The 18,366-nt window shown below is 43.7% G+C and overlaps 1 protein-coding gene across 1 annotated transcript in view; it reads right to left on the reverse strand.

Annotated features, from left to right (window-relative positions):
* The window catches only part of si:dkeyp-14d3.1 (transmembrane protein 132C), a 464,566-nt gene that overhangs the window by 31,161 nt on the left and 415,039 nt on the right, over positions 1 to 18,366 (reverse strand). Inside the window, exon 6 of the mRNA XM_060931177.1 lies at positions 6,195 to 6,403. Coding sequence (XP_060787160.1) covers positions 6,195 to 6,403 — 209 coding nt within the window. The remainder of the gene's footprint in view (positions 1 to 6,194; positions 6,404 to 18,366) is intronic.

Consider the following 18,366-nt stretch of genomic DNA (forward strand, 5'->3'; position numbering starts at 1 on the left):
ACATCACGCCAAGCGTTAAAGCGCAGAGCGCTGGACAACCACGATGTAAAATGAGCAACGAGCTCACTGCAGTCCACAGCTGGGAGCGCAGGCATCACCCACGGCGAACCAAGGCCTGGAGGGAACCGACGCCCAAAACTAGGTCCGGAACCACACCATATCCGGCGGACAAAACATTCAAACAAACATCAAACTATACAAACACACAGAAAAAAAATAAAAACTCAAGCTTCCATCAATGAAGAGTTTATAACATCAACGAAACTGACTTCATGTTAAAACTGTTAATATTATAGTCAGGCTGTCTGTTGTTGCCCAAATGAGGATGGGTTCCCTTCTGAGTCTGGTTCCTCTCGAGGTTTCTTCCTCATGTCGTCTGAGGGAGTTTTTCCTTGCCACCGTCGCCACAGGCTTGCTCATTGGGGATAGATTAGGGATAAAATTAGCTCGTGTTTTAAGTCGTTCAAATTCTGTAAAGCTGCTTTGCGACAATGTTTGTTAAAAGCGCGATACAGATAAACTTGGCTTGACTTAAAAAAAGAAATAAAATAAAATAAAAAAGCTCTGGTGAGAAGCGGCAGCCAGAAAGCGCACGACGTACTCTCAACCGGAAACGGAAACGAAAAAAAAAAAGAGGTGGCGTCTTTTCATCTGAATAACAAGGGTGAAGTTATTTTCATGTCTTTCATTACAAAAGCTAGGAAACAAAGACAGATGAAAGACGTACGCTTCTGAAATGCGATTATGTTAATACAAGCCACAACATAAAATGTGAAGAATTCATTCAAACACTGGTGTGTGGTGCTGTTTTAGGAAAATAATCAACGATGGGATGGGATGGGATGGGATGGTGCGATGAAGCGGAGTTACCGTTACCACCCTGAAGTTCATTCTCCTCCAGTGTTTAATTCCACAGCAACTTAGGAAAGAACAATCCACAACACTTTTTATCCATTTCTAGTTACATTCAATGTCCTTGCAGTGTGTTTAGTTTGAGTTAGGTGATAGGAATTATCAAACACTCACATTTACTTATATTTCTCTTTCCTCTTACAACACAGTAAGAGTGTGTGTGTGTGTGTGTGTTTAATTAAACTACACAAACACCATCGCAGCGCTCCACTGGGGTTTGAGGCAATCACAAATCTAATCAGTTCTTAATCAGCTGCAGCAATCAGGACAGAACCCACGCTGCTGTCTCGGAGTAATCACTCGGCTTCACTCGTCCTCCCGCTCCCTCGCTCTTACATGCACGTTTGGCTGTGTTTTACAGGCGTGTTAATGCCCGTGTCACGCCGTGTCAGTTTGTACTCTTCTCTCTGGCGTCGAGCTGTCCGTTACACTCCGGGGTAGTGATGGTCAGAAAAAGGAATTCAGGTGTGCGTTCACTGATTAAACATCATCTTATTGATCTGCGTCATGTGATGTCACTGATGCCCCTTTTCCACCAAAGCAGTTCCAGGGCTGGTTCGGGGCCAGGGCTTAGTTTGGAACCGGGTTTTCTGTTTCCACTGACAAAAAACTGGCTCTGGGGCCAGAAAAACCGGTTCCAGGCTAGCACCGACTCTCTGCTGGGCCAGAGGAAAGAACCGCTTACGTCAGCGGGGGGGCGGAGTTGTTAAGACCAACAACAATAACAAGACCGCGAAAGATCACCATTTTTAAGCGATGAGAAGCAGAAGCTGTACAAACGCGAAGTCATCCATTATTATTATTATTATTATTATTGTTGTTACTGCTGCTGCTTCTTCTGTGTTGTTTTTGCTTCAATATTCGCGCCAAGGTTTATGCAAACGTAGCGACGTAACTGACGTATACAGCGACGTAACTGACGTATACAATGACGTAATGACGTGGCTTCCCTTAGCACCGCGAGCTATGGAAAAGCAAACTGGTTCTCAGCTGGCTCGCAAGTTGAACGAGTTGTGAACCAGCACCAGCACTGGAACTGATTTGGTGGAAAAGGGGTATGTATGACCACGACATCATATTTAAGAACAAAGGATTCCTGAGTTACTGACTGGTATCAACACGCTGTCAGTCGATCGGTGTGCTGCGCTGATAATATCCCATTTCACACCAGTCCAAAACACCCTGATTGCTGAAGGAGATTTTTAGCAGCAATCAGTTGAGAAAAGTGGATACAAAAACACAGACTCCATTCTCTTATCGAGTAGCATGGGGGGCTAGGCTGCGAATGCTAATGTTAGCTAAGTGGATATACCGTACCTACAGACATTGAGCTACACCAGTTCTCCAAGGATTGGTCCTTGACTGAAGCGTAGAGTTTGTTTTTACAGCATGATTGCTGGTTGGAGCTACATATCTACCTCACTACAAAGTTCAAGAGCTAATTTTAACGCACAAATATCAAGGTCAAGTCAAAGTCCTTCCCATGCCGGGACCTGGTCTTCCCAGGCAGTCTCCTGTCCCAGTACTGACCAGCTCTTGAGGTGCAGTGACGATCTCCGTTTCAGTAGCCCCTGGCCTCTTGCCTATACAGCTAGGGTTACAGTGGGGGGCGGATCCTCTGGTAATCGCAAAAGTTTGACTCCCCACTCACATCTGTATCCCAGTGTGCCTTTCCAGATGGGCGTAGATACCATTTTTATGATGTTTTTTGGTATGACCCAACCACGAGTAGAACTTATGACCTCCTGGTCAAGAGGCGGACCTGCTAACCACCAGGCCAGCTCGCGGTCTCTCGGAAGTATCCTGACTACAAAACTTTTGCTTCTCTTTCTAAAGGTTGATGAAGTGATATTGCTATTTATTTGCCTGACCAGAATTGACATTACATCTGATCTTTCAACTGCTACTGTTTCGTTTCAGCAAATCATCCAGCAGCAGAGTCACTTGTTCACTTTAAAAGACGGAAAATTGGAGACTTTAGTGTTTACAGCTGCTATAATGTAAGTGAATTACAATTTACATGTAAATGGATGGGCGGCACGGTGGTGTAGTGGTTAGCGCTGTCGCCTCACAGCAAGAAGGTCCTGGGTTCGAGCCCCGGGGCCGGCGAGGGCCTTTCTGTGTGGAGTTTGCATGTTCTCCCCGTGTCCGCGTGGGTTTCCTCCGGGTGCTCCGGTTTCCCCCACAGTCCAAAGACATGCAGGTTAGGTTAACTGGTGACTCTAAATTGACCGTAGGTGTGAATGTGAGTGTGAATGGTTGTCTGTGTCTATGTGTCAGCCCTGTGATGACCTGGCGACTTGTCCAGGGTGTACCCCACCTTTTGCCCGTAGTCAGCTGGGATAGGCTCCAGCTTGCCTGCGACCCTGTAGAACAGGATAAAGCGGCTAGAGATAATGAGATGAGATGAGATGTAAATGGATAAAACATACAAAATGTCATCCCTTAATCAATAAAAATGGTTGGCAAACTGAAATAAAACACTTCAGGGTGATGTTATAGGACAATATTCAGCTTCAGGGTTATTTTCCCAAGTGGATATATAATTTCCATTTTTGAGATTGATTTTTATTTTAGATTATGGTTAGATTTTTGTTACTAATATTGATCCTGACATGAATTCAAACACAGAACGAGTTGGAAAAAGATCTGATTTATCTTCGCTGTGTTTTGCTGAAGCCTTATGTAAGCCTCCTGATTTCTGTCCATTTGCTAGGAGTGCATGCGTGGAAAACTCCAGCAGAAAGGAGACACGAACCCTGCTGTGTGTCGAGCCACTCGAGTGGCTGAGCCATGTTTTATTCTCCTTCCTCTTCATCTTGAATTTATTCAGCCTGCTGAGTTTCTGTACTCAGACTGCAGGGCTGTGCTTCTGCAATCTGGGTACAGCATTATTTATTTCTCTCTCTCTCTCTCTCTCTCTCTCTCTCTCGGCCAAGAGGGAAATAACTACAAGTTTCTACCCAAACAAGTTACCAGGCCAGCGGAGAAATGTGTCTGAATCAGATCTTCCAGAAAATAATCAGATCTTCTTCGTTCCACTTTAGAGTTCATGTGTAGATATTTGAGGAACTGATGACCTGTCAGGAAAACACTACACAAATCTGATAAGTGACAGAAAATTAAGAATTCACCGTGTGCTGTTTAAACACCCGCCTGGAAATGCCGTGTGTCGAGTGCTTATTAAAGTGGACGTGCGACGGTCCATGACTGAGATCAAACAGCTAAATCCTGGGATAAAAAGATTGAAACAAAATTTGTACATTTTTCTGAGGTGATGTGAAGCCTGAACAAATCTAATAATACTATAAAATAAAGATTTGTGTGACAACAGCGCTAAACAGCAGTTCTGCTGCATCACTGCTTTATGTTTTTTAGCAGAAGCAACAAACTACTCTTCACCACTTTACTGTCTAACTTCACATAACACTAAGCACTGACCTCATTACTGAACGCTATGGGAATTTGCATCTACAACCAACGCCACTGAAGATGTGGACACCTGATCATCACACTCGTATCTAATTCTTTCCTGAACTGCTGGCAAAGCTGAAAACACACAACTCTCTAAAATGGCTTTGCAGTATTTATATTTTATTTCACTGGAACTAATGCTTATAACATTTTTGCTTCTTTTTGATGATCTTTTTGTTTGTTGGTTGTTTTGAGTTTTCCTGTGGTTACTTTGCATTCAGGCAGTATGAGTAGTTCCATCGTAATATCACTATATCTTCATTTATCTCACTACCAGGAACGTGCCAACCATCACAACACATAAATCTGATGGTTCCGATTCCCACTGGAGCTGTGACTAAAGAGTTCCATAAACGTTAGTCGGTCAACAGGGGACAGATTAATTTTTCGACTTTACCATTTTGTTTCCATTTCCACAGGACACCATTACAGCATAATAGTGGAAAATATACAGTTTTCAGCATGAGTGTGAATGGAGTATTACACTCTTGTGGCTGAATGAGTTCAAATCCCTGCAGCCAGGCTCCAAATATCCGTAGAGTGCATGTCCAATCTTTGCAAAGCGCTGTTGTGGGAGCAGACTTCCACTGCAACCAAGTAGGAGTCACGATCAACTTATTCAACTTGTATAATCATTTGATAAAGATGGGCGCCATAACGGCTAATGGGAGTTATGGGAGCCATAACGGCCTTTCACAGATAGGACTGGACTTTATGGATAAGATTGGACCTGATGTATGTCAAAGTCAAAATCCTGCTCTAAGATGATGACAAAAATCTGGAAAACTGGAAAGCCTTTAGGGGTGTTCACACGGCACATATTTGCATCGATGCTACACCGATGTATTTTGTTGCGATATATCTTACACCGGTGTAAATTTTGTGGAGCGTTCACACGTCACAAACCTGCTTACTAGAGAGAAGCGTGTTAGCGCCGGTGCAGCCCCACTTGCGTTCACAAGGCAATTTTTGCGACCGTGCTATACGATAGTAATAATGCGGAAATGAAATATGCGCATGCGTGAAAATGTACTTCCTTTTCCCGGTTGTCATGGCATCACCAAGCGCCGGGAAAACAACATGGATGAAGACACCAGTGTTGCCAGATACTGCTGACGTTTTCCAGCCCAAAATATGTTCAAATCCACCAAAATGCACTTAAAACCACCCAATCTGGCAACACCGGAAGACACGCAGTTCTGTTGTTGTTGATATTCGCCATTTTGGAAGCGTAAAATACCAGGATGCAAATTATGCAATGCCCGTATGTAATCAACTCTCCTCACGCGTAGCGAGTCTACCCCTGTAGCGTTCAGACGTCCCGTTTTATATCAGTGCTGCCCCGCAAACTAGCATTTACTCCGGAGTAAATTTCTTAAACCACCTCCCGAGCAGGGTTAGATTTGCACTGGTTTAAGCAGCTTTCAGGGGCTACACCGCTATAACTTTGTACTGTGTGAACGCTCTACCGGGGCAGCCCCGGTGCTACACCGGAGTAAAAGTTGCCGTGTGAACACCCCTATTGTGGAGATGGAGAACTTCGGTCTCTGACTCATACAATTCTGTTTAAAGGAATGGGACATTCTTGAGGGAACTCACTCCAGAAAAGGCAGATAATGTTTCTCCCTGCTCAGCTCTGTCTCACCGGTGACCGCTGCTTCTCTTATCGCTGTAAACTGACAACTCTCATTGAACATGAACGCCTTGCGGCTGTTTGGTCTTGTTGCACCAGTAGTTGTGATGACACCATTCATTTCATGCTTACTTGCTTCCCTTGCTTGCTTTTCTCAGGGCATGTCTGTGCTCACCTTGGCGTGTTGGGTATTGTAGGGATCCTCCAGCCTTTTATGGGGCTCAGCTCTGTGTCCGAGACCTCGATGTGGAGCGGTAGGCGGGGGATCCACACGTTCATCTCCAGCTGAGCCGTGGCAAAGCTGTAGGTGAAGTTCACCAGCATCTGCACTTGGCCCTTCATCTCCTTACCATTTACATAAATGTAGTCACACCTGTCTGAGACCTGAAACACACACACACAGATCTTTATATACATTACAAATGTGTTTCTTCTGCTTAGGCACTATCATACTTAATACAGTCCCAGTGATAAAGCCATGTTAAGATAAAAAGAGAGCGAGAGAAAGAGTGATAAAGACAGAGAGAAGGGCAGTGGAAGCAATGAGCAGTAAAATTACAAACGCTTGCATCGCCTCTGTGGTTTTTACTTGAGTAGTTACGATCGGGAATGGAGTTGGATTTTCATTTCTGAACCCTGATGTTAGCAAACAGTGCAGTTTAATATTCACGTTTGTGCTGTTTGTTCATTTTCAGTGTTTATTTTCATTTCTTCGCACCACGGTTCTGTTTGTTGAATCTGAATTCTGATAAATAGGCCTTACGAACCCAGAAACCAAGACTTACCCTGTGTCTGAAATCACTCACTCGTTCACTACTCCCTACTCACTATAGAGGGAATTACTATATAGAGGACTATATAGTGAGCTCATTGATAAAATGAAGGAAAAAAAATGCTTTCAGATGCTAGTCCGCTGTGCCGCAGAGATGGACAAAGTCCCCAACTTCATTATTTACGGTAAGTCAAAGTCCAGATCCCGTCAGTCAAATGTTACTCCGATACAAGTGAAAGTTGTCCAGTCTAATTATTACTTAAGTTAAAGTACTGAAGTACTTGCTTTTAAAAATACTTAAGTATTAAAAGTACATTTTCTGTCAACACATTGTTGTATTATTGACACAACGCTTACCAAACCTAACGCCGTTACCAAAGACAGAAATGTGAATTCACAAAATGAACGCATGCTGTGCATCATGGTGGTTTAACGTTAAGCTAGCTAGTCAGTGAAACGCCACCTGACATGCTAGCAAACTATTTTCTAACTCTAAATCATATTGAGTAGCTAACGCGACTAGAAAAGAAAGATTTCTACATTCTGTTTATTTGGCAAGATTATCTCATCTCATCTCATCTCATCTCATTATCTCTAGCCGCCTCATCCCTCTACAGGGTCGCAGGCAAGCTGGAGCCTATCCCAGCTGACTATGGGCGAAAGGCGGGGTACACCCTGGACAAGTCGCCAGGTCATCACAGGGCTGACACATAGACACAGACAACCATTCACACTCACATTCACACCTACGCTCAATTTAGAGTCACCAGTTAACCTAACCTGCATGTCTTTGGACTGTGGGGGAAACCGGAGCACCCGGAGGAAACCCACGCGGACACGGGGAGAACATGCAAACTCCACACAGAAAGGCCCTCGCCGGCCACGGGGCTCGAACCCGGACCTTCTTGCTGTGAGGCGACAGTGCTAACCACTACACCACCGTGCCGCCCTGGCAAGATTATGCTAAAACATATTTCCGAAAGGACTTCAGATAAGTTAACATTGTTCATCTTAGCATAACTCAGTTTTTACATGCTAACTAGCTATGTGTTAACGTTAGCCGTGGACAAGGCTACGGCAACTTGGTGGGAAAATCCATAGAAAGTCATTTGACTAACCAGACTGCACAGCTATTGCAACGTTATCGCTAGCTCTGAAACCACAGACAACTTCACTGCAAGCTTTCTCTTGGAATAAAACGTTTGCATCCCTCAATATGCTTCCGCAGGTTGGACGGCGAGTTTTTGTAGGCTGTGATGTGGTTCGTTTTCGGCAAACAAAGCAAACATTTAAAACAAAATGACTCTTTAATCCTTTCAGAAAACTGAAACATGTGTTCTAGCTATAGAACTGTGGGTGCGTGCGTTCTCCAGAAGAACCGCCTCCTTCCATTCTGCCATCAACTGATCGTGTTAAATAACGCTGCTGAGAAATCACTGAACTTGATTTTATACAGTTTATGGATGTGACGTGACCTGAGTGATTACTGATCGGCCGTCTCAGTGTCACCTGCGAATAAACAATCACATTTCAGAAAAGAAAAGAAAAAAACATCCACTTTCAAAGCTGCTTCATAGTAACGAGGACCTTGATAGAAATGTAGTGGAGTGAAAAGTACGATATTTGCCTTTCAAATGTGAAGGTAAAGTCATAAGTTCCCAAAAAAATAATACTCAAGTAAAGTACAGATACTCAAATGCCGCTTTTCCACTACAAACACGGCTGAGTCGGGCTGAGCGGGGCTGTTGGAGTTGCATTTCGACTACAACCGCGCTGAACCGTGCTGGCTGGAAGTGGGTGGACACATTGGGTGGAGTTAGCGAAAGTGGGTGGACGTCAGGTGATGTCGTTAAGCAGCGCAAACAGTGACATCAGTGAGCTTTTAAGCGGTAGTCTCACGACCCGGATAGTAAACAATAAACATGGAGGACATGGAGTCGTTAGTGTTGCTGGTCTTGGTGCTGTGGCTTGTTGTCACCGACAACGCGGACAGATACTGGCAAGAGCGTATAGATGAGGCGAGGCGCATAAGGCTTCAGAAATTCTCGTAATTCGTAATTATTCTCCTTCCGGGTTTGCGGTGTTTACAGATCCCAGCGTGCTCGCGGGGCGTGTGTGGGCATGTGAGGACACTCCTCCTCACCAATCAGTGCACAGGGGAGTGTCTGCTCACGCCCCCAGCCTCACTCGGCACGGCTTGGCTCGCTTCAGCCCCACTCCAAAACGGTGCGAGTTTTAGGGGCTAAGCAGGGCTGAAGCGAGCTGAGTCGTGCTGGTTTTTGGTAGTCGAAACGCGAGCCGTGTCGGGCTGAAGTGAGCTGAAGCGAGCTGAAGTGAGCTGAAAAAGGGTAGTGGAAAAGGGCCAAAAGTGTACTTAAGTACAGAACTCAAGTAAATGTACTTCGTTACTGTCGACCTCTGCTGCGCTGTTATTTACATCATTACCGTTGCACAATTAAAACATGTCAGATCAGTCGGCTGGTGGGTTTTCAAAATAAATACACGCATATACAGTATATTTTTTGTGATAAATCCATATTATACCGAGCGTATTTCCCACATTAATAAATACAAAGTACTCTGTGTCTGCTGCATCTTTCAGTTCTGTTAAATCAAGGCTGAATCCTTTCTTTCTTCTTCGCCGCTGCCTTTTATTCAATCACATTTGAGGCTTTTGATTTGACTTCTCAGCGCAACTGCAATGCATGATGGGATGTTGCTTGGTTAGTGACCATCGGTTGGACACTACTTTTCATGATGCATTGTGGGATACTTTGAGTCCACTATATAGGGTGTAATAATCCTCACTATACCGTACATTCGGACAGCGCTACAAAATGGCGTCCTCACTATATAGTCCACTGTACAGTGAGTAGGGAGCGATTTCAGACACAGGGTTAATCTTGCGAATAGAGATTCTTCACATGAACGTATAGGAGCCAATCTGAGATGTTCTTTAAAACGAATTTAAATACAAGTGCTCAAACTTGACATTAAATTCAGTCTTATTTTTACCAATAGGCATGATCACGAAGCAGCTTCACCAGATGTTCCTCTGTCGTTCCTGAATAACATGGTTTAACATGAAAAGCATGACAATAAAAAATAAAAGTCTCCGGTTTTAAAGTCGTCACTTTCCTCTGAACATCACAGCTTTCACTGTAGTAGTGAATTATTATTATTATTATTATTATTATTATTATTATTATTATTATCATGCTTTCATTTTTTTTGATGATTAAAAGCTCATAGACAGGATTAATGAGTCTTTGATATGATCCTGGACATCCTGGACATTGTTAAGGTTCTGTGTAACATTTTCTGCGTTCTCTAATCTCCCATATGCCTATGAACAACCAACTGGCCTTTCTGTCACTTTATATTTGTCCCGCAGTGTAAAAGGGCATCATGGATAACCGCTAAAGCATTCCAGACTACTTGGGTGATCTTAAAGAAGTTCTAAACAGCAGCGTGCTTCAGTTATATTGGGCTCAAGAGTTTATAAGGGCGCCAATAATTATGAGACAGTTTTGTTTGAGAAAGATTTATGATGTTCATATTTTCAGTGTGGGCGGCACGGTGGTGTAGTGGTTAGTGCTGTCGCCTCACAGCAAGAAGGTCCGGGTTCGAGCCCCGTGGCCGGCGAGGGCCTTTCTGTGCGGAGTTTGCATGTTCTCCCCGTGTCCGCGTGGGTTTCCTCCGGGTGCTCCGGTTTCCCCCACAGTCCAAAGACATGCAGGTTAGGTTAACTGGTGACTCTAAATTGAGCGTAGGTGTGAATGTGAGTGTGAATGGTTGTCTGTGTCTATGTGTCAGCCCTGTGATGACCTGGCGACTTGTCCAGGGTGTACCCCGCCTTTCGCCCGTAGTCAGCTGGGATAGGATCCAGCTCGCCTGCGACCCTGTAGAACAGGATAAAGCAGCTACAGATAATGATGAATGATATTTTCAGTGTTAGATTAAGCTGAATACCTGCAAGGACGTTTCCTCTTCATCACCCATCTTGATCAAGGGTGCCAATAATTCAAGCTGAGTAGCTACAGTATGTTTTAGGGGTGTGTGTGTGTGTGTGTGTGCGTGTGTGTGTGTGTGTGTGCGTGCGTGTGTGTGTGTGTGTAGGCCAGATCTCTGAACACAGCTATTTAAATGTTCCTTCACACTGAATCCCCTTGTGTTTGCAAGAGGCTTTAAATCATAGCATTTATCCCACTTTGATCTCTCTACTCAAGGATCACACGTGATCAACACACACACACACACACACACACGCGCGCGCACACACACACACACACACACACACACACACACACACATCAAAATGCTTTGAAGTACCTAAAGTATAGCTCGTGGCTGATAGCTTGGATTTGAATGTTAACACACACACACACACACACACTCTCTCTACACATCACTCAAGATCTATAAATTCTTTCATGTTGTCATATCTGTAAACTGGTTCTGACAGAGTTGCGGTTTATCCTCAGTCAGGACTCGGTGATTAGCGAACGTTCCTGGTCCGGGAAATTTCCAGAATCTGTCAGAAACATATTGATTCCCTTTGATCCCTGTTAAAGTCACACCTGACAGCCAAGTCTAGAATTAATAAAGGTGAAAATTGTCAATATTTTTTTCATTTCTTCCCAGTATAAATAACATGAACAAATATATAAAAATGATTTCATCACAAGTCTACTGCACCGCTAAATCACTCGGTGCTATGTGTCAAAGCTTTGTGCTCATAAACACTCAGTAGTAAGGAAAAAGGACAGGGCAGAACAGGACCAGACAGGACAGAACAGGACCAGACTGGACAGGGCAGGACCAGACTGGACAGGGCAGGGCAGGAGAGGACAGGACAGGACAAGGCAGGACAGGACAGGGCAGGAGAGGACAGGGCAGGAGAGGACAGGACAGGGCAGGAGAGGACAGGACAGGGCAGGAGAGGACAGGGCAGGACAGGACAGGACAAGGCAGGGCAGGAGAGGACAGGGCAGGAGAGGACAGGACAGGGCAGGACAGGGCAGGAGAGGACAGGGCAGGACAGGACAGGACAGGGCAGGAGAGGACAGGACAGGACAGGACAGGGCAGGAGAGGACAGGACAGGGCAGGAGAGGACAGGACAGGACAAGGCAGGACAGGACAGGGCAGGGCAGGACCGGGCCGGGCAGGACAGGACAGTGAGTTCGGCTGTGAACAGTGGAGTAAATCCTTATGAACAGAGTTGTGTGTGTTTATAGAGCGATAACTTGGCTCTCGAGCAGCTGAACAGCAGAGTGTGCATGAAAGTGATGTCATGATTAACAAGTTTGTGTGAATGTTAACTCGAATTATATTAACGTGAACTCAAGTACCTTTAATATACCCTTTAAGAACCTTCAGTATACCCTTCAAAACAACCGAGTCCTTCCCACACCATGTGGCACATAGGGTGGCACTGATCTCAGTTTCCGTAGCCTTCGGCCTCTCACCTATTACATAGCTAGGGTTACAGTGGGGGGCGTGTCCTCTGGTAACCACGAGAGTTTGACTCCCCCACTCACATCTGTATTGCAGCGTGCCTTGCCAGACGGCAGTAGGTACCATTTTTATGATGGTCTTTGGTACGACCCGACTGTGAGTAGAACTCACAATCTCCCGATCGAGAGGCGAACACGCTAACCACTAGGCCAACTTGTGGTCAGTATACCCTTAAAGAACCCTTAATATGCCCTTTAAAGGTCCCCTTGCATCGTTTTTTCATTAATTGTGCGGTGGTCTCTAGTATGAATGAATGCCCCGTGAGCCGGTTTTGGTGGAAAAAATGCTGTGGTTCTCCTGTTTCAGGCTGTTCTAGTCTGCTGGAGGAGCGGGTGGCGGGAGAACGACAGGATTTCAGCTCTTACTCATTAATATTCATGACATGTAAACGTGTTACCTCTGATTGGCTAACAGCACTGTGACGCTACCTCCAGTGAGTCAGAACAAGTGGATGTGGGTGTCTTACTACGGCGAGAGAGAAGGAACAAACCGCGAAGGGAAAAATACCGCGCGCTGACGTCATTGAGGTGCGACGCGAGGAAATTAAATAAATTCAACAAATGTTTGGGTTTTTACTGAACAAACAAACAAATAAAATGAACGAGTGACTTAAAAAAAAGAATGTGGGTGTCTTTGTAAAAACGGTTTTGATTGGCTATTATGGTCTCGACGTCGATGTTTTGACCAATAACAATGTAGATAACACGAATTTTACATCACATTCAATGAGATTTAAACGAGACTAAAGATGGCGACTTATAAATAATGTGTAAACATCGTTGGAGTTAATAAAGTTTGAACAGCATGAAGGAACATACCCCAACCCCCCGGAATTAATTTAAAAAAATCTCAACGGATTTGGCGTAATATAAAAAGCTCGTTTTTTACTCAGAAAAAGCGGAAAACTCTCATCGCTGCCGAGCTTGTGACCATGTCATGCATGCTAACGTGGAGAATATGAACATGCTGTTTTGTAACAAAAAGTTCATGTTTTACGTACAGCTTGTGAGCTGGTGGTCGATCGTCTTGACGGTACAGATCCAGGGATTAAATGCAACCTCGAAGCAAAACCACTACTGAAGGCACCGAAGTTTGAAAAGTCCCTGTGGTTGAAATGATCAGAACACAGTACCAACGCTGCATTATACCTCGCTGGTGGCGTTCCAAAGATAAATTCCAACCATTTCTTCTTCACCTCTTCTATCTTGGGCACAAAATGCAGCGTTGATGTGTTACTGCCACAAATAACACAGGCACAAACTTCAGACATGTTTTCAACTTGCTGTTAGGTCCTCTTCGTTAGCTACTGACGAGATGGGCTCTGCTCAGTGTTGCCAGATACTGCTGACGTTTTCCAGCCCAAAATATGTTCAAATCCGCCAAAATGCACTTAAAACCCACTCCTGTGAAGGACGGCCCCATGAGGACAGTTGAGGGTTATACCTGTTAAAACTGTTAATATTATAGTCAGGCTGTCTGTTGTTGCCCAAATGAGGATGGGTTCCCTTTTGAGTCTGGTTCCTCTCGAGGTTTCTTCCTCATGTCGTCTGAGGGAGTTTTTCCTTGCCACCGTCGCCACAGGCTTGCTCATTGGGGATAGATTAGGGATAAAATTAGCTCATGTTTTAAGTCGTTCAAATTCTGTAAAGCTGCTTTGCGACAATGTTTATTGTTAAAAGCGCTGTACAAATAAACTTGATTGATTGATTGATTGATTGATTGATTGATTGATTGATTGAAAACCGCCCAATCTGGCAACACTGGCTCTGCTCTCTCTCCTCGCGCATCAAATCCAAACTTTCTTCCTGCGGGCGGTCGCAAGCCAAGGTGGGCGAGGCCATGAATACTAATTTACGAAGTGACGTAAGGTCGTATGGCTTTTTCAGATCCGCTCGTTTTTCCAACTATTTTCTTTCAGAAGCTAATACAGGGAATGGGAGTAGAATTACATTTTCACATCCAGCATGCATATGCAACTCGGAGTGAACTATGGTATTTCAAAAAGAGCCAGTATTAAACGTTTTTGGTGGAAGGGCACCTTTAAGAACCGTGAAAGAACCTTGAATATAGCCTTAAAAATTCTTAAAGTACCTTTAATATACCATGAAGGAACCCTTAGTATGCGCTTTAAGAACCATTAAATAACCTTTAATAGCCCTTCAAGAACCCTTAATATGCCCTTTAATAACTGTTAAAGAATCTTTAATATGCTTTTGAAGAACCCTTAAAGAACCCAGAAGATGCCCTTCACAGCAGGACGTCCATGAAGTGCGAGGACACGTTTCTCTACGACTCGTACAGAGGGGTGTTTTTACTTCATCTCTCGCTCTGTCGCGTGTGTGTGTGTGTGTGTGATCCTTTATAGCTGTATATAAAGTGCATCTTGAAATGCAGGAGCAGTAAAGTAACTGTGTGTTTGGTCTAAACTATAAAACTTTCCTTTTTGTCTTGTTGCTATGGTAACAGCGTGAATAATATTTATAAGGCTAACTAACTTCCAACTAAATTCTGGCCCCCGACACTAATGACCTGATCACTGTACGAGTGTAAAGAGAAATGCAGCGAGGGATTATATCATATTAAACCAGAGTGTAATCACACTGCTGTGTGTGTGTGTGTGTGTGTGTGTGTGTGTGTGTGTGTAACAGCACTATTAAAGCTCAGAGTCAGAGAGCAGAATGAGTATAAAGACATCATGCTGTATTTACAGCCTGCGACTGTCTCTGAGCATTAGAGCTGTTAGAACGGAGAGCTTGAGTGTGTGTGTGTGTGTGTGTGTGTGTGTGTGTGTGTGTGTGTGTGTTTCACTCCATCTAACTGATGGAGATGTCTGTCAGGGTCCTCGATGCTCCTCTCTGGCTGTAAACGAGGCTTTTCATTGCCTGCTAAGCAGATATCAAGTATGAAATCTTGTTCCAATCAGTCCCAGTGCAGGGTCTCTCTCTCTCTCTCTCTCTCTCTCTGTCTCTCACACACACACACACACACGATGCTCATTATTAATCACTGACATTAGGAGATGTGATCCTCGTGTCCACAACAGCACATGTCCACATTAAGGTGGTAAATGAACTGGCTGTCTTTGTCAGACAGAATTAATCAAGCACCTATCTGAGGAGGAGCGCGAACAATGCTGCCGGAACAACCATTAGCGCGTCTATACGAGATACTGATTTGGAAAAATTCACGTGTAAAATCGATCGGGTGACAGAGTGTTTCCAATCAGGAAACAAAACACTTTTTGTTTTACACTGAATTCTGTGTTTCCTGTTTGGTTTTGTTTCAAACAGCGGCTCACTGTCGACGTTATTATTTTACTGATACTCGTATCGTATATCCGTTCCATATCAGGCTAATTTACTTTTATTTGTAAAGTAAAAGTACCGGCACCAGACACCATGTGATACTACATGATGTAATCCTGATTAACAGACGACGCGAAACGACAGCGATCTGGATGTAGTTCACAATTAACGATCAAGCTGACTGAGCTTTGTGAAAATATCAAAGGAAGGAAATAAAAGTGAATAAACAGACCTCAACAACATAAAACTCAACATTCAGAGTTTATTGGTAGCTGGTGAGAAAAAAAATGAGTGAGTTAAAATGTGCACTGATTGGTGCAGATGTTGAGTGCATGGTGATCGGTGCAAATGTTAAATGTACAGTGGTCAGTCCAGATGTTAAGTGTGCGGTGATCGCTCCAGATGTTGTGTGCGGTGATCAGTCCAGATGTCAAGTGTGTGGTCATCAGTCCAGATGTTAAAATGCATATCGCAGGTAAATTCAGGAGCAAGATCGATGTAATTCTCCTATTTTATATTAAACTTTGGTCAAATATCTGTCACATTTTGTGCAATTTTTTTACCTTGCGCAATACCAGAAAATTCAATTGAAATCGAGCCATTTGAGGCGAATTGTTCCGCCTCTGAAAAACTTGGCATTTGGATTTCCCGGCAAACATTGATTTTCGTGATGTCGCGTGCGGGACGCCTCCTTCTGAATCCTACGTCCGCGCTGGTTTGTTTATGAGAAAACGACCTGGTGGTTTTCTGCAAATTTCTTCAACGTTATCGTGTAATTATTAAAATGGTTAACAGATGTATCGTAGGAGGGTGTAGCAACACCAATCTTGACGGGATTAGTACTCATCGCTTCCCACATTGCGCTCAGGTGACAATTCCATATTTCAATGCAAAATCACTAGCTGCTAAACTTGGTCTACACAGGCTGTGCACTGAAACCGTGCAAGCTCGCGCAGCCTGCTGGCGCTTCCGCAGGTGCATGGATTAAAGCAAAAAAAAAAATCATCTGACTGAAAAAAAAAGCTCCATGTCGTTGGCCCCTACCACGTCAGCGATGCGTCAAATTTTAAATGCCGTGTTGTCCATTATCCCCTCGGCCCCTACTTATAGTACATTTACGTAATTTTAACAATGATAAAGCTAAGGTAAGACTTTACCATTGTCATTACTGGCTATAAATGATGAAACATCAAGTTTTCAGCGCAAAGTGCAAATTTATTTCAACAATACTTTAGTAATGCATAGCAGTGGTTAAGAGAAAAGTGCAAGTGCAGTCGAACTTGAACCAGGCTTTCAAAAGAGTGGAACAGAAAGAAAAATAAGAAAATCTGTTGAAATAAAGCCAGGAAACAAGAAAAGTAAAGTGAAAGTTCACTTTTTCTGCTTCTTCGCAGTGAAGACAAAGGCATCTAGTTTGGCAACACCTGATGCCTGTTTTTGTTTCTTTTTCCTTGGCACAGCAGCAGGAGCTTGCCATTATCGCCCACTTCATTTTGCCAAGCCCATCTCCACTTATTCTTTACCGTTTTGTCGATGTCTGACACATCTGTGCCTTCATTTAAAAGAAGCCATGCTGGCAAAACCGAAAGTAATTTGACGCGCTCTAGTGATGGAAATCAAAGGGCCTGTGTCAGGTGGCTTTATACGCAGTACTCGAGTTGAGGGGGGGGGGATGTGGGGGGAGGCATCCCCCTTCTGAAATAAAAATCTCAAATCATCCCCCTTATAAAACGGCCATCCCCCCATCACATCTCTTGGGCCATTTTACCAATTAATGTGGAAATTAGCCTACTATTATTTTAACAAATATTACTACCATTTCAACATTAGAGGCTTTGCGCAGTGATAGCCTACATGTAGCCGGATAAAAAAGACGCATATTTATTTATTCGGTTGCACCTCTCATTCACACCTACAGTACCAGTCAAAAGTTTGGAAACGCCTCTAATTCAGTGGTTTTTCATTATTTTAAAATTTTCTGAATTGTAGATTAATACTAAAGTCATCGACATTATGAAGAAATATATATGGAATTATTTGGTAAACAAAAAAAGTGTTAATCAAACCAGAATATGTTTTATATTTTAGATTCTTCAAAGTGGCACCTTCTGCTTAGATGACAGCTTTGCACATCTTGGCATTTTCTCAGTCAGCTTTACGAGGTAGTCACCGGGAATGGCTTTCAGTTTACAGCTGTGCCTTGTCAAGAGTTAATTTCTTGACCTCTTAATGTGTTTGAGACCATCAGTTGTGTTGTGAAGAGGTAGAGTTGGTATACAGTGAATGGCCCTATCTGAGGACTGTTCTAATCCATATTATGCCAAGAACTACTCAACTAAGTAAAGAAAAACAACAGTCCATCATTACTTTTAGAAATGAAGGTCAGTCAGTCCGAAAAGTTTCAAGAACTTTGAAAGTATCCCCAGGTGCAGTCACAAAGACCATCAAACGTTATGATGAAACTGGCTCTCATCAGGACCGCCCCAGGAAAGGAAGACCTTTCTGTTGCACAGGATAAGTTCATCAGAGTTACCAGCCTCAGAAACCTCAAGTTAACAGCACCCCAGATAAGAGCCCACCGAAATGCTTCACAGAGTTCAAGTAGCACACACATCTCAACATCAACTGTTCAGAGAAGACTGCGTGAATCTGGACTTTATGGTCGAATTGCTGCAAAGAAGCCACTTCTAAGGAAGAACAACAAGAGGAAGAGAATAGCTTGGGCCAAGGAACACAAAGAATGGACATTAGA

The sequence above is a fragment of the Neoarius graeffei genome, chromosome 10, assembly GCF_027579695.1.
Source record: "Neoarius graeffei isolate fNeoGra1 chromosome 10, fNeoGra1.pri, whole genome shotgun sequence".
NCBI classification, from domain to species: Eukaryota; Metazoa; Chordata; class Actinopteri; order Siluriformes; family Ariidae; genus Neoarius; species Neoarius graeffei.